Source organism: Diplotaxodon limnothrissa, linkage group LG11 (assembly GCF_057381915.1).
Source record: "Diplotaxodon limnothrissa isolate DT_005_m linkage group LG11, D_limnothrissa_male_GT1.1, whole genome shotgun sequence".
In the NCBI taxonomy this organism is placed as follows: domain Eukaryota; kingdom Metazoa; phylum Chordata; class Actinopteri; order Cichliformes; family Cichlidae; genus Diplotaxodon; species Diplotaxodon limnothrissa.
The window spans coordinates 19,902,652-19,917,092 of record NC_140606.1 but is presented as its reverse complement, the minus strand read 5'-3'; the positions used below and the strand labels follow the sequence as shown (position 1 = coordinate 19,917,092).

Sequence of the window (14,441 nt, the reverse complement as noted above, 5' to 3'; positions counted from 1 at the left end):
GTGCAGCTATTTCTTAAAAAAAAAAAAAGAAAAAAAAAGACGTGTTTATTTCCAGTTGATATTTAATTCCCTGTAAAATACTCGTATACACACAGACAAGGGCGTTAAAGTGCTGCTATCCTCTTGTTCAAAATGTATGTATCTCAATTAAACATTGGCTTCGAATCTTGATCACAAAACAGATTCAAAATAAAACAAATAAGAGAAATGTGTTTTTTGTTGGGTTTTTTTTGTTTTTTTTTTTAAAGACACTTAGAATAATTCTAGCTGTCAGGAAAGAGATTGTTATTTGTTCCTCTGTCTGACAAGCTGAAAATCATCCAGGAAAATATGATAATGGGTTGTTTGTTAGTGTATACAACAGCTGTGACTCCAGGGGGTTGAGCATCTTTGAAAAAGCAGCATATAGTTAACAGTCACCACCAGCTCATATGCAGCAGAACTCTTCATATCACCTTGTAAATGTTAACAAATGGCAGTCCAGATTGTATGAAATCCTTCTGCAAACAAATCAATTGAACCACTTGGAGATCCTGAAAAAGCAGCCAGCAGTGATTTCCTTGAGCGTTGGCTGTAATAATACAACAACTGTTTCTTATACCGACAGCAATATGGAGCATTTTTCATATCAAAAATATTCTTAACATACTAATGATTTTCAGGAATTTTGTAGGAAGATAAAAGCTCAAAGTTCAAGTATGTTCAAGTATTTGCAAAAAGAAAAGAAACAGAAGGAGCAGGAAGTTTTACGTTTGAGCTCATGGAACTGCGGAAAGTTGGCGTTTTTGCTTTGCTCTACTCCTTAATTGTTTGATCGCCATGTTTCATCGCTTTTTGAGCTACTCTAACAAAGGATTTCTTTCATAATAAAATAACCAAGACATTCCTCAAAATACGAAAAAGCAGGATCTCCCATTTTCTGCATAATCATGCCGCCCAGATGCTGACTGTGGCAGAGTTTCAGCAACCTCAGGTGTGACACTGGAATTGACACCAGGCGGATTTACAGTGTTGTGTGTGGGATCAGAATAACAGAATCATTGCCACTGAAAACAAGCAAGCACCACAGAAAATGTGGGATGCTTTCCCAGCTTGCCAAACTGTTCTCTCGGCAAAACGGAAAATCGTGCCTTCCTAAGGACAGCATGAGCAGACGTGGGCTCTTCTGCAGTCCAGACTGCTCTGCTTTGTTTCTGATTTCATCACACCGCAGCCTCACAGCGAGCAAACAAGCTCCTCCAATCAAATGGTGATTGACAGCTTGGCTGCGAGCCTCGCCTTCGCTGTCGGCCACACTTTTCCTCACCACAGGCTTAAATGATTCCTGTCAACTTACTCTCTCCATTTCCCTCGTTTTAATCATCCCTTCTTCCACTAGTTCTGTCATTCTGCTTATTTCCTGCTTTCCTGGTCAGGCTCAGTTAATTTGGTGTACACCTGTTGACTCTCATCTTCGACCTGACTTCCTAATCTAAATGTTAATGTCACGGCTGCCCCTAAATCCCCTCGCTGCGCAGCCTTGCATTCAGCTTGTCTGTGTTTATGGAGAAGTGGTCTCTGCATACTGGTTTTGCAGGACATGTCGCCATGGTTTGTTTCCTCACTGAGTCGATGTGTTATCAGCAGACACAGCCTCCGTTTGGGACATTCACAGGAAACAAACAGACCCACTTTCAGGGGTGGCTGTTTGCTAGTACACAAGTGATGTTTTAATGTACATAGCTACTAATCAATCAGTACGGAGCTTAAAAAAAATTATTGGTTTCCAACTCTTTTTTTTTTTTTTTTTTTTTGTGCCCAGCTTTTCTTTTTCGTTATACTTGTTTCCTAACTCGTAAACACAAACTGAAAAAAAGGAAGAACTTTTGGAGACGGTGCACACTCTGATAAATTGCTGAGAGGACACACTGTTTGTTGGCAGGGCATGGTGCGTACATGCTGTCAGAGGCTGAGCAGTTAAACCTCCTGGTGGGAATCAGTATTTTCTCAAACCCTAGATTAGAAACCACGGGGGATTCATTTTACATCCCTCTACCTGTACAATAAAAATACAATTTTATTTCTATTAAGTGTGTGCCATGTGGGTAATTTGTTTATTTATCCATTACATTTATATAAGATGGTCACATGTTAGATTGTTAAATTGCAGAATTACTTTATGGGGCTCAGAAATCTTTATTTAGCAACAGCAAGCTGATTTTTGGCACCACGTGGACTCAACTTTAATAAGCAGACTTTAATAAACAGACTAATTAGCATGAATTTATTACAATTTCACAACTGACGCAGAGGCAAAAGAAAGTTAAAGAAGAATAGAATTTCAAAAATGACTTTAAGTATAAAGGTCTCTGCAAACTACACAGAAAATTAGTGGTATATTCCTTTAAGGAGAGTTTGTACTACAGATTGCCAATTTGCCTGATCCCATTTTAGGAAACTCAACCATTTCAGTTTTACTGAAAGTGTCTGTAAAAGTGCTTTGCATGTGGATCACATTTTCTCAGCACAGGCTTAAGCACTTCTTGCTTTTCACGACTCTGCCTCTAACAACATCCCAGCCTGACCGAAGCAGCTGTTAAGGCCCTTTGTTTTTTGTCGTAAGCGTGTCTGGATTGACCATGACTGGTCTCCGTCCCACTGTCTCCCTGCTGTTTTAGCTTTTTAAAACTTGCTTGTCTCTTTTTCCACCTCCCTCCACAGCTTGGCTTCTCAGCCCAACTTGCTCTTTGGTAGGGAGGAGGGCCTCTGCTGGTATAGTACTCTTTACACTTAAGCCACACAGCTGCAGCATGCCGCTTTCCCAAAATATCTGCTTCACAAAGGAACCTTTTGGTACTTTAACTCCAAAACAGCAGTGGTTAGTAGTAAGAAAGAAACAAAAGTATCATGGCGTCAAGCAGATAATATTTCCTTTGTTTTTAATGTACCACCAAGATGGTTCAACTAAACTAATCTGACAAAGGAACTGCTTGCAATTACTAACTGAGGAGCTAAGATTCAGTAATGGACATCCTCAGCAGAACACCATTTAGAAAGCTGAACTCAAAAGTAATAGTCAAGAAGTCAGCTACGCCAGTACCTGTTTATTCCTTCATTCTGTACTTCAGTTTGTAAAATGTTTCTGTTAAGCCAAAGTAATACTGATAGCATCACTGTTACATCACCAGGGCTAATTTCTCAGTCCTGAAAAAGCTCCTGCTGAGCTGATGAGTAGGCCTACTCGTGATTAGTAAACTGATCTTGATCTGTAACACCCCTTAAAAAGATCAGCAGTATTAATAGACTAGTATTTCATTGATAGTGCACAGGTCAACAGTCTGATTGGAGTTAAAATTCTTGAAAAGATGAACTTTTTTTTTTTCTCTTCCCAATTCTCATCCTGAGAAAAGCAGAGCATTTTGGGAAACACGGCTGCAGCTCAACAAACCGCACTGTAACCAAGTGTCTGCTTCTGGCTGTGCTCACCATGTTGTTAGTGCTCGGGGGTAGCCTGCCGCTCTCGCCTTCATCACTGTCACTGGACTGTTGACTCAGCCGTTTTCACTCGCCATAGCAACGGCACCCCTGTGGCACCATCATCCATCTACCTGTACCGTCCCGAGCCACGACACGCAGGTTTGATGAAGTGGGTACGAGAGAGACTGCGTGAGCATCGTCCTACCAAGGGATTTGTGTCGTTGTGTGTGTGTGTAGGTGTGTGTGTAGGTGTGTTTGTAAGACAGTACGGGAGGGAAGGAGCATTTTTATGTAAGGCAGGAAGAGTGCACAACTTTAAGTGTGTGTCAGACAGAGGAAGACAGCGAGCACATTTGAGTGCCACGGACCCAGATCGCCTGGAGGAGTCCTATCTTAAATTCCCCTCTCAGTCTGCCAGTAATTGAGGGAATATTAGAGATACAGTGGTGCAGATGGCTCATGATATGACATATTAGAACACACCCAAGGGGCGAAACGCAGTAATTGGGAGCTTCAAATTCAGATCCACCATGTCAAGCTGGAGGAGAGGGAAAGATAGAACGAGCCCAATCCAAAAAATCATGTCGACTGCGTTAAAAGGAGCGAGCCACACCGCAGCGTCAACAGTCGGTGTCAGCCACAGTGACAGGTTCGACTCAGCCTCCAGCCAGCGGAGGAGGGTGAGGTGGTGCTGATCAAAGAGTTTTGGCAGGTAAAAGCAGAGATGGTGACAAAGACGAAAGCTTTTTGGCATATAATTGTCCTGAAGATCTTAGGGCAGCGCAGTCAAGGAGTTAGGTGTGGATTGGTTCATTTGAAAACCTGTGAACATTTCACGTGTGAATCTAAATATTTTCTGTTTATCTGGAAAATACGTTTTATGCTGATCTAACTTACAAAACACCAAGTGAATACAATTTATCATATATAACAATAGAGCATAATTTACACTCTACTGTGACGCTCTTGGTTGGCGCTACTTGGAGGTTTAAGAGAACTGCTGATAGATTTGTAAACTAATAATAATTAAGTCAAATCAAATGTGACATAATGTTAAAATGTTCCGGGGGGAACGAACAGCACAAGAGAAATTTTGGTTTTAATGCTAAAAAAAATTATGGACAGCATGAAAAAAAGCCATTAAGGAAGGAAGATCACGCTGCTGCTTTAGTTGTCTATTTGAATATAATACCGATGCCGCTCTCATAGCATGGACCATATCGGCCGGGAAAGATGCTCTGTGGCATATGCAGCTAAAAACGAACATGGCAATGACCTTGCACACGAAAACAGAATAGAAGAGTGGAGGATGCGTAATTTGTGACCTTGTGAAAAAGATGCTCTTTTGAGTACAAGGGAAAGTAAAAGTTAGCTGCTTTCTGAGAAGGAATCAGGGGCGCACCTGGCAGAAAAAATGGACAGATGGAGATAAAAATCCACAAGCACAAAGGGAGATTTGCTCATTAAAGAGCTGTGGAAGTGGCCCAGGCATGGAGGAAAGCAACCTTACCAGATCAAGTATGACAGGATAGTATAACAGTATAGTGTTTAAAAAAAAAATTAAAAAAAAAACCCTGAACCAAAAGCCTTACAGGTTGTGTGTTAATTGTAGTCTTGGTTTGCACTGCTCCTTGGTGTGCCTAAAATTTTCCCATAAGAATAAAATACAAAGTACAGCAAAGACAAAATATAACTTTAAAATAGACGTGTAAAAACATTTCAATTCCAATATTTTTATATTTTTACACTGCAACAGATTTTCCCAGTTTTTTTTAATAAACATAATTTTAGCAAACGACAACTAAAATATATTTAATTTCTGTCGTACTTCTTATCATATTTAAACCCTTCAAAATGTGTGATGTGTCATTCTTTCATTTATTTTAGGAAACATGTTCTTTAGGCCCTTTAATAGCTGTTGTATCACAAACAAAGATATAAAACAGAGCAAATACAAAATGCAGATGTTCTTGTTTAGCTACTTGCATCCACTGAATAATGACTTGAGTATCTTTTTTGATGCTCCAGTATGATGTTCAGCTGTAGACCTTATGGGATCAAACCTAATATCCGAGTGTTTCAGCTGCATGGCTTACTGAATTTGCTTTAATGTGCCCTTAAATGTAGCCTTATCTGTTCTTTGTGTCTTTGTTCTCCATGTGCTTAAGTCCACACACGCCTTCGTGTTCCGAGTGTATAGTGTTACCTGGGTGCCTTTTGCTTGAAAATCCTGCTTTTCATTTTACAAGTCCAGCATATGTTTACTGAATTCTTTGATCCATTCATTTTAAAGCGACCATTCTTTTACAGTTTTGGCTGAGCTCTGTGTTCCATCCCTGCAAACTTTTGTCTAATGAAGATCTGCTCTCATGTACTTTTGATGGATAATACGTGTAGTTGTGTAATTTCATACTGACATAATGCTTCTTGTTCTTTTCTTTCTTCTTCTATCCGTCATTTCTCCAGGCAAGTGGGAGTACAGGGTGCCGCGCTGACAGTCAACACAAACCCCAACGTCAATATCAAGTCCGAACCCGTCTCACCAAACCGTGACCGCAGCACTCCCAGCTCCACCAGTGGGGTGGCTGGAGTTGGAGTGGGCCAGAGTCAACTCCAGGGACAAGGTCTGGTGTCCATCGCCTACCCTGGTACTCTGCGTCTTGAAGCGGGAGGCCAAGGCCGCTCACCTGTTGACAGTCTCAGCAGCAACGGCAGCTCATATGAAGGCAGCGACCGAGACGATGGCACCCAGGGTCGAGGTGGGGGTCTGGATTATCACCACCAGGTCGGCGCCGGAGCCCAGCAGCCCACCATGGTCCTTCTGCGGCCCTCATCAGCAGAGCCTCAAGAACAGGATGGGACCAACGTCAAGAGAATGAGACTGGACACCTGGGTCACATAAACGGATCGATGGACAGATGGAGGATGGAGATGTGTACTTGTGGATTGTGTACATGCCCCACCAGCTCCAGCAGCCCCAATATCCACATTGCATACGCACAGACAAAATCCACCCACCACCAACCCAGTAACCTGCTGTCTACACAGTAAACCTCACATGGATACATACATGACACAAGCATGCTAACATACTCGCACATGTGGACACTCACTCGTATAGCAATGTGCAGTCACGTTTGAACTGTAATGTATTCTCACTGACATACACCAAACCCAACAAGACCAGGAATTATTTATCAAAAAAAAAGACCATGCTGCGCATCATTCAGCTGGATTCGGATAGAAGTGAATGAGTTTGTAATCAGGCTGCAGTGGTTAGGAACTGTGGCCTGATTAAATTTGGCCACATGGACTTCTTGACAGTTTCTGGAAAAGCAGACAAGCCAAACTTGGTTTCCCAGCATGCCCCTGCCATGATTCACGGCTGGTGGCAATCTCTCACCTTCATATCTTTACTGTCTGGTAGGTTTTGATCAAATATGACAGCGCTGTATTAAAACGGTGCCACCAACGAGTCCACATCGATGTACACATCCGCCCATCCACAGTTGTATTGCTATCACTCTAGATTTTTGTTTGTTTTCTAAGAGGAGCAGCTGTGCTCTTTTTTTTTTTTTTTTTTTTCTTCTTCTTCCTTTTCTTTTTTTTAAAGCGTGGAGTTTTGTCCCTCTGTCTTGACTGTTGACATTTAGAGTTTGGATTCATTTTGAATATGAAGACACTAAAAGAATAACTTGCCTCCCTTCTCAGTCAAGTCGGCGGCTCCATCAACATGGCCGGCATTGGGTCCTGTACAAGAATGGCGACCACCAGGGGTCTTTATTTAATCAGAACCACGCAGACCAGCTGTAAAACGAGGAACGTGATTTGTTGCCGAGGTAAAAGACTGCTTTTCTTTGAATCAGGGACGAGCTGCCACAGCTCAACGACACATGACGCAGATTCTCCTCGTTTCGCCCACATCGTGTCAACTACAGATGCTGAGAAAGGTGTGTGTTTGGTTTGTTTGTGTGCGTGTGTGTGTATACGGGTTTGTTACCTCAACTGGTTGTTTTCTTTTTTGCTTTTTTTTTTTTTTTTTTTTTTTAAACCAAGTGAATTTGGATAAATCTTCACTTTCAATTTCATCCTTGAACACACACCTGCAACGCACACAGGTGAAATTATTTTTGTGAGCAATTCATGTTTTGAATAGATAGCTGATGTTCAAAGAGGAGAATCGTGAGGTACCATGTATATAAGCAATCTGTAACCTTTGTGGCTTTTGTGTGACAGGGATAAGGTTTTTTTTTCTTTTGAAGGTTAAAAAAAAAATCATATTCAAGTATATATTTAAACAGCTTCAGGCGGTAGCAAGGGCAGCTCTGCATTTGGGGCAAGAGACTAGACCAGACGACAGGGATTGTATATATAAACTATATATTCGGCAGGATATCCCTTAAGGAAGTGGAAAAAAACAAAAACAAACAAACATTGATTCTCAGTGGATCTGTCTCTTTTATATTATTATTATTTATGTGTGTATATAAAGTGTAATATGTGGACGAGCCCAGAGAGGGTGTTGTAGAAGCAGGAAGGGAAGACGTAGCCGTGGTGACTCGGACTGTTTAGAGTGAGCAATGATTAGGACTCTGTTGCTGATGGAGGGCACTTTACCTTAACTCCCACCTCTGACACGCACGCACAGCACGCACACACTAGAGTTAGACTGATGTATTTGGCTGGATAACAACCTAAAAATGGCAGGTACATGTAACATATTGCAATTTTTATTTATTTCTCAAAATTCTCTTTTGATGTAGTTTAATTTAAGTAATTTACAAGCTACAGTAAGGGTCTCAGTGTGGTTGCCTAATTGGAGCAATTTAATTAATTAAATTAATAATTCAATAATTGCAAGAGTCAATATATTAAGTTAATAGATTGAAGCAGTTTTTTAAATGAGACTTCTTATTCCCATTTCCAGCTCCAGATTTTCAAACTTAAAGTTTATTTATTTGAACTGTGAGTCAGCTTTGCATGACTCACAGTTCAAATAAATCCTTGTATATCTTTTTTGCAGACCCTCAGTTTATCAACTCTGTGAAAGCAGCCTCCCCTCTCCCTTTAAGCCAACTACTTTTTCTTTTCTATTTGCCTGCCCCTCACAAGAAAAAGACTTGGAATAGCAGGTAGGTGGCCATGGCCAGTGCTTTGTGTCTCAAATGACTGCTGCAACTGGCTTTGTAAAGAACCAAGAGTAGAAAACAAAAATCGAACATTTAGGGCTGAAAGGATTGGATATGTTTAGTGTGAGCTGCATACGTTGGATAGAAAGCAAGGAAAAGGATCATAAGTCCAATTTAAGGAGTTGTTTACATTTTTTTTTTCAAACAAAAGAGTTATGTTGTATAAAAATTGGAACAGAAATTTTCTTATAGCTGTGTAGCACTGTCTACGTCAAATTCAGTTACTAATTGTAAATCTTTCAAAGTCATTGCTGATGTAGTTTCATCTTTCAAATGAATCTTTTATGGAAGCATTTATTTGAAACCTGCTAAAAACTAAAGATTAGTAAAAACAAAAAACAAAAAAAATGCCATTCCTATTGTATCATTTAGCTAAATTAAACTTTACTGGAATTTTTCCTCGTGCAGCGACTGCCAAATATTGGGTATTTTGTGCAACTTGATGCAAAAGATTATTATCCGCTACCACCATATCAGTCAAACTCTAGAATAAATACATATAGATAGTTTATGATTAAGCAAGCCAAGGATTTCCCTGATCCCTCTTTTTTTTTTTCTTCTTCTCCTTTTAGAGGTTTACCTTTTCCTCCAATTAAAAGCCATGTTTCTATATTTAAAGGATCTCTCCTTCGCCTGTCACTGGTTGGCTGCAGTTTTATATTATGGAGAGTTTAAGAAGACTATGAAGGAAAAGAGAAGTGAAGGATGTAATTTTTCTACTCTATAAAGGTGGCAACGGTTGATTTAGGTTTTTCTTTTTCTTTTTAAACGTGGTGGTCAAAAGTGCAAATTCATGTATTTATTTTTCCTAAAAGCACTCTCAGCCTCCGTCCATTTGCTTGTTAAAAGCACTGGCGTTTGGGTGTCGTTCGTCGCTAAGCCGGAGGTTTCAGAATGACTCTTGATCTTTTAATGACTACCTCCCAAATCCAACGCAGACTTGTCGACTTTAGGTTTTACCGCATCCAGCCACCACATCCTTCTCATGGGCAGGCCCTCGTCACCTCTCTCTCACCCCTGTCACTCACTTGGTTTTTTTTTTTTTTCTCCCCTCCTCTCTGGAAGCTTAATCTTACACCCAGACAAACAAACACACGCACACATTTCATTACACACTCCTCTTCTGTTTACTCCGTCCAGATAGCGGGTGTCAGCGCTGAAATGACAAGTCAAATTATTTTGGGGTCATTTCCATGAGAAACACAACCACCACCAACCCCCCTCCCAACTCTATTCGACTTGCAGCTTCATCCCACACACTACTGCCATCATCCGCCCTTCAGTTCATCAGTGATTTCTCATTTCCTTTTTCTCCGTCTGTCACTCACTCACCCCCCCCCCCCCCCCCCCCCACACACACACACACACACACACACATTCATCCTCTGTGACAAGTCTGAGTGTCAATATTGCTTTTCTGAGTGCTTGGCAGAGTTAACATAAATCCCCAGAGTGTAAACACTTTGACTGTTAAGACTGTTGTGCCCTGAGCTTCGAACAAAAAAAAAAAAAAGAGAAACAAAAAAAGTCTGCAAGTTGTTATGTTTCGTCCAAGAAATGAGATTGTTTGTGAGCAGGCAGGTGAGAGCCCTCGTGAAGCCCTAACATGTTCTTTAGAACAACACTAGGGGTCGCTGTAATCACACAACAGACAATCGTGCTGAGAAGCCGTTCTAAGAACTTGCATCCCCCCCTGAAAGAGAGATATATGCTCCTGTACAATGATGTTTAGAAGTCTCACTCACTTTCCAGTGTTAATTTGTGCTGGTGACAGTCTGTTTTTAATTGTTCTCTGACAATTGATATTATTGTTATTATTATTCTTATCAGCTGTCATGATGATATAGGTTTCTGCATTTTCTTTTTCTTTTTTTTTGTTGTTGTTTTTGTTTTTTGGTTTTTTTGTGTAGGTTAGACCTCTTGTTTTCTTTGGAATTTTATTTTATTATATAAGAATATTCTATAAATATATTTTTGTTTTCATTTTTTGGGATTTTTCTTTCTTCTTCAACAAGGGTGTTACTAATGTTGCACGATTTTTATGACACGTAACAAGCAACACACGAGTAGTGATATTAGTTTCCACGTGTGGCTGTGGATGGAATCGCTGATTGAGTCGACAAATCGCTTCAATGCTGCAAAACTTTGAGTCCAATGTACAAACCTCTGAGTCTAAAGGGGGTGGGGCAGCGTGACACGTCTAACTTATTTCTGACCAGACACAATTATGTCAATGCATGGGCGTTTCAAAACAACAGAAGTGTGAATCATGTTATAGGAAATAAAATGTAATATTGACACAAAAACACATCACACAGGATTACATAAAAAAAAAAAAAGTGAAATTAAAGAAAAAAAAGTTTAAATAAATTATAGCTAATATATTGTGTTCGGCTAGTCTGCTTTTTTGTTGTAAAGATAATTTTGTTTTTGTTTTTGGAGAATGATATACAATTTGTGTATATTTTCATAAATAAAGTATGCACTGATATGTTATTACAAATTCTATACTGCTTTTACAAAAAAAAGTGTTTGTTATTGTACCAAAGTATCCATTGGTCCCCTCTTACCCTCCCCTTTTTGCGTATGTTTTACCGTATTTTATATATTAAATAGACGAGTTGACCTACAGAAAAAAGTTTGAGTTTGTGTAACTTATTTGGATTCCTTTTTTTTTAGTCTGATTTGATGCATCATGGTGTTGCCACCACTAGAGGGCACCAGAGTGTTTGGTATTAGTGTTTGTCTCCAGTTTTCAGAGGCTTAAAAGTAACAGGACAGACCAATATGATTTTAAATATATGGAGTGATTTTAACACTTGGATGAAACTTCTTTGTTATCAGTGACTGATTAAGTGTAGATGTCTGCATAGCAATGGCTGTAATACCTAAACAGTTAATGCAACAGTTTTGTTAAAACCTGTTAAATTAAAGCTACAAGTCTGTGTTTCAGACACATCTTAAGTTCTCATTTTAAAAACAATGTGACAGTATACAGAGTGCGTGTCATTCTCAAAATACTTATGGACTTACAGTACTGTACAAAAGTTAGAAAAAATACAAGAGTATTTGAGTCCAGGGAAGCTAAATATAGAGAAATGAGGGGTGGCCTGAGAGTTTTGCACAGTGCTGTAACTGCCACTAAGTGCAGAGCAATAAAATGTGATGTGTGACTGCTCCGCAAAGGAAAAATATTCACAGCTTTTGTGGGGTTTTTCCACATTTGAACCCAATGATAAAGGACAGATAAAGCTAAATGTTTCAGAAAATTTCTTTTATTTATATTGAGCCATCTGAGACTAATCGCATATATACATGAATAGAAAACTTACTCTGTCTTCCTCCCAGAGTCCAAAGACATCCATGTTAAGTTAATTAGTGATTTTAAATAGGCTGTAGGTGTGAATGAGAGCCTCAATGGTTGACTGTCTCTCTGTGTTAACCCTGTGATAGACTGGTGATCTGTCCAAGCTGTACCCCACCTCTTGCCCTATGACAGCTGGGACAGGCCCTAGCTCAGCCACAATCCTGAATTAGATAAGCGGAAGAAGATGGATGGATGGTGCTTAAGAACAATTTGGCAGGGTGGTTTCCTGCTCCCTGTTGATTCCAGTCTAGTGTTTAAAGTGAAGTCATCTGTTTCCAAGAAAAGTGGCACAATACACTAAACACTGAGCTGAAGCTTTTAACCATTAAATATAAGAAGCAGCCTGCCTAGTGGATGCAATCTACTTCTAAAGAGGGTTTTAAAAATATGTTAGTACATTTGAACTTACTTGACTTTCTAAAACAACATGCTGATTTCCTGGAGTTAAATCGCAAGAAAACAATTTGTCCAATTATCTTAATATAACAAGCAATTATTCCTTCATCTCAACATATGTCTCAAAATCAAAGATAATTGCTTTGTGATGATGGGTAAACAAAGCTTTACAGTATGTGGTATCAAAGGATAATTATTTGGCGATTACAGGAAAAACAATGTATGACAACTTTAATGAGCTTCAGAAACACAAGAGAAATAATTAGACGCACACCTTCCCAAGCTCATTCTACTTGCCAGTGTGTTAAAGTCTATTTTTATTTCGCAGCCTACAAACTGAGAGTGCAGCAGAGTGATTTGCAAAAGTGCGATTGGAAGTACATCTGGAAGATGTGATGAGCGTATAAAATTATATTTGAAACAAATTAACAATACAGCTAAATAAATGTTTCTACACATGTCTATATTATCCATAGTCAGCTGTTGCTTTGCACATATATATCCCACAGTTAACAATTTGTGTTAACATCTGTATCTGGAAAGCAATAATGCTACTTGGTGGCGCCATACTGTATGGATTCACACATTCCCCTAACAAAAACACACCTGCTTCAGTCTCAAGAGGAGATCCAATTCCCTTGGGGATTGTGTCAGGAAAGGCATCTGGCATAAAAATCTGCCAGGTCAAATATGTGGAGCTACTTTCCATGAATAGCAGCATCTTACACAGCTGCTTTCAGGAGCATTTGCATGTAGCTATGTAACTGTAGATCACAATGTGCCCACGAATTCAAATGATTTCAACGTGAAAACATGCCAACATGAACTTTTTTCTGAGTATTTTTTTTTTTTTCAAGAAATAAACCTGAGGGATAAATGACGCAATCGCAGAAGTGCCAAAACCTGTAGTTCCTCACTCGAAAAGCCTTAGTGTTCTCCACTTTGAAGAAATCCAGTCTGCACAGGTCTGCACAACAGATCGCTACATTCCCTGGACACTTTATGAGGTACACATTGCTAATAATGGGATGGATTCTCTTTTGCTTTTAGAATTCCTTTAATTATTTGTGGCATAGATTCAACAAGGTGATTTTAGTTCACATTAACATGAAATCATCAAAAATTTGTACCAAGCAAAGTGTTAAAGAAACTATGCCAGTATTTAATATTGCTGATATATAGTACCAGGCTTGTACAAACCAAGTAAATGTGTATTTTATAAACCCCAATATGGATATTTCTCTCTCTCTTTTTAAATATGTTTTTTAAGATGTTTCTTTATATGAATGTACAGTACAGCACTAAAGTGATAAAGAGGAAGATCACAGCCTGCTTTTTCTGTCAGGGGGTAGAGTAGTGATGTCTGTAATTAGTCGTAGCATTCCTTTTTTCTTACGAATGGGCTTCAGGACAAAAAGACATTTAAATAGTTGGTTGGGTATGTGAGACAAAAAGGGGATACCCACACAATTGCTCAACCAACCCAACTCAGGACTGCTTGAACTGACCGCAGGCTGTCATCTGGCACGTTCAGCTGGCTTGTCCACAGCAATGATCAGGTGCATGTCTCAGATAGACTCATATTCTCCTGGCTCAAGAGGCTGCTAATAATAACCACACACGCCCTCAGACAGATCAGTCAAAAGTCATATTGGACAGTCCAGGCATTGTCTGCGAGACATACAACCCCACTTCCTACTGCTGAGTCATGAAGGCAGCCATTTTCTGACTGTAATCATATCTTTCTAGAGCTTACTGTTCACTGTGTGATTTGAATATGTATAGTAAAAAAAAAAACTATACGTGTGATTTTTAAATTTTGTGTTCAGAGTGTCATTTGAGGTTGATCAGAAAATGAGAAGTGAAAGAATTATGACTCAGCTTCTTCCCCTTTACCTCTTATATGTGTCTCTGTGTTTATGGGAGTGGACTGTCGGGCAGCTAAAGTCTAACTTCATTTCTGCGCACTAACTGAATTACTGTGTGGACATCTGGCAGAAACACACAAAGCTATATCAATAGAGGAACTGAAC

General features: G+C 39.5%; 1 protein-coding gene across 11 annotated transcripts in view; it reads left to right on the top strand.

Annotated features, from left to right (window-relative positions):
- mef2d (myocyte enhancer factor 2d) overlaps nt 1-7,466 on the top strand; it is a 101,914-nt gene extending 94,448 nt beyond the window's left edge. For 6 of the 11 annotated variants that reach the window (XM_085366307.1, XM_085366313.1, XM_085366314.1 and 3 more), the window contains 2 exons: nt 2,701-2,751; nt 5,923-7,466. In XM_085366307.1, the coding sequence (XP_085222433.1) occupies nt 2,701-2,751; nt 5,923-6,358 (487 nt within the window). In that variant the 3' untranslated portion in view covers nt 6,359-7,466. The remainder of the gene's footprint in view (nt 1-2,700; nt 2,752-5,922) is intronic. The other 5 variants (XM_085366315.1, XM_085366317.1, XM_085366316.1 and 2 more) reach the window with 1 other exon arrangement.
- The last annotated feature ends 6,975 nt before the right edge of the window (nt 7,467-14,441 follow it).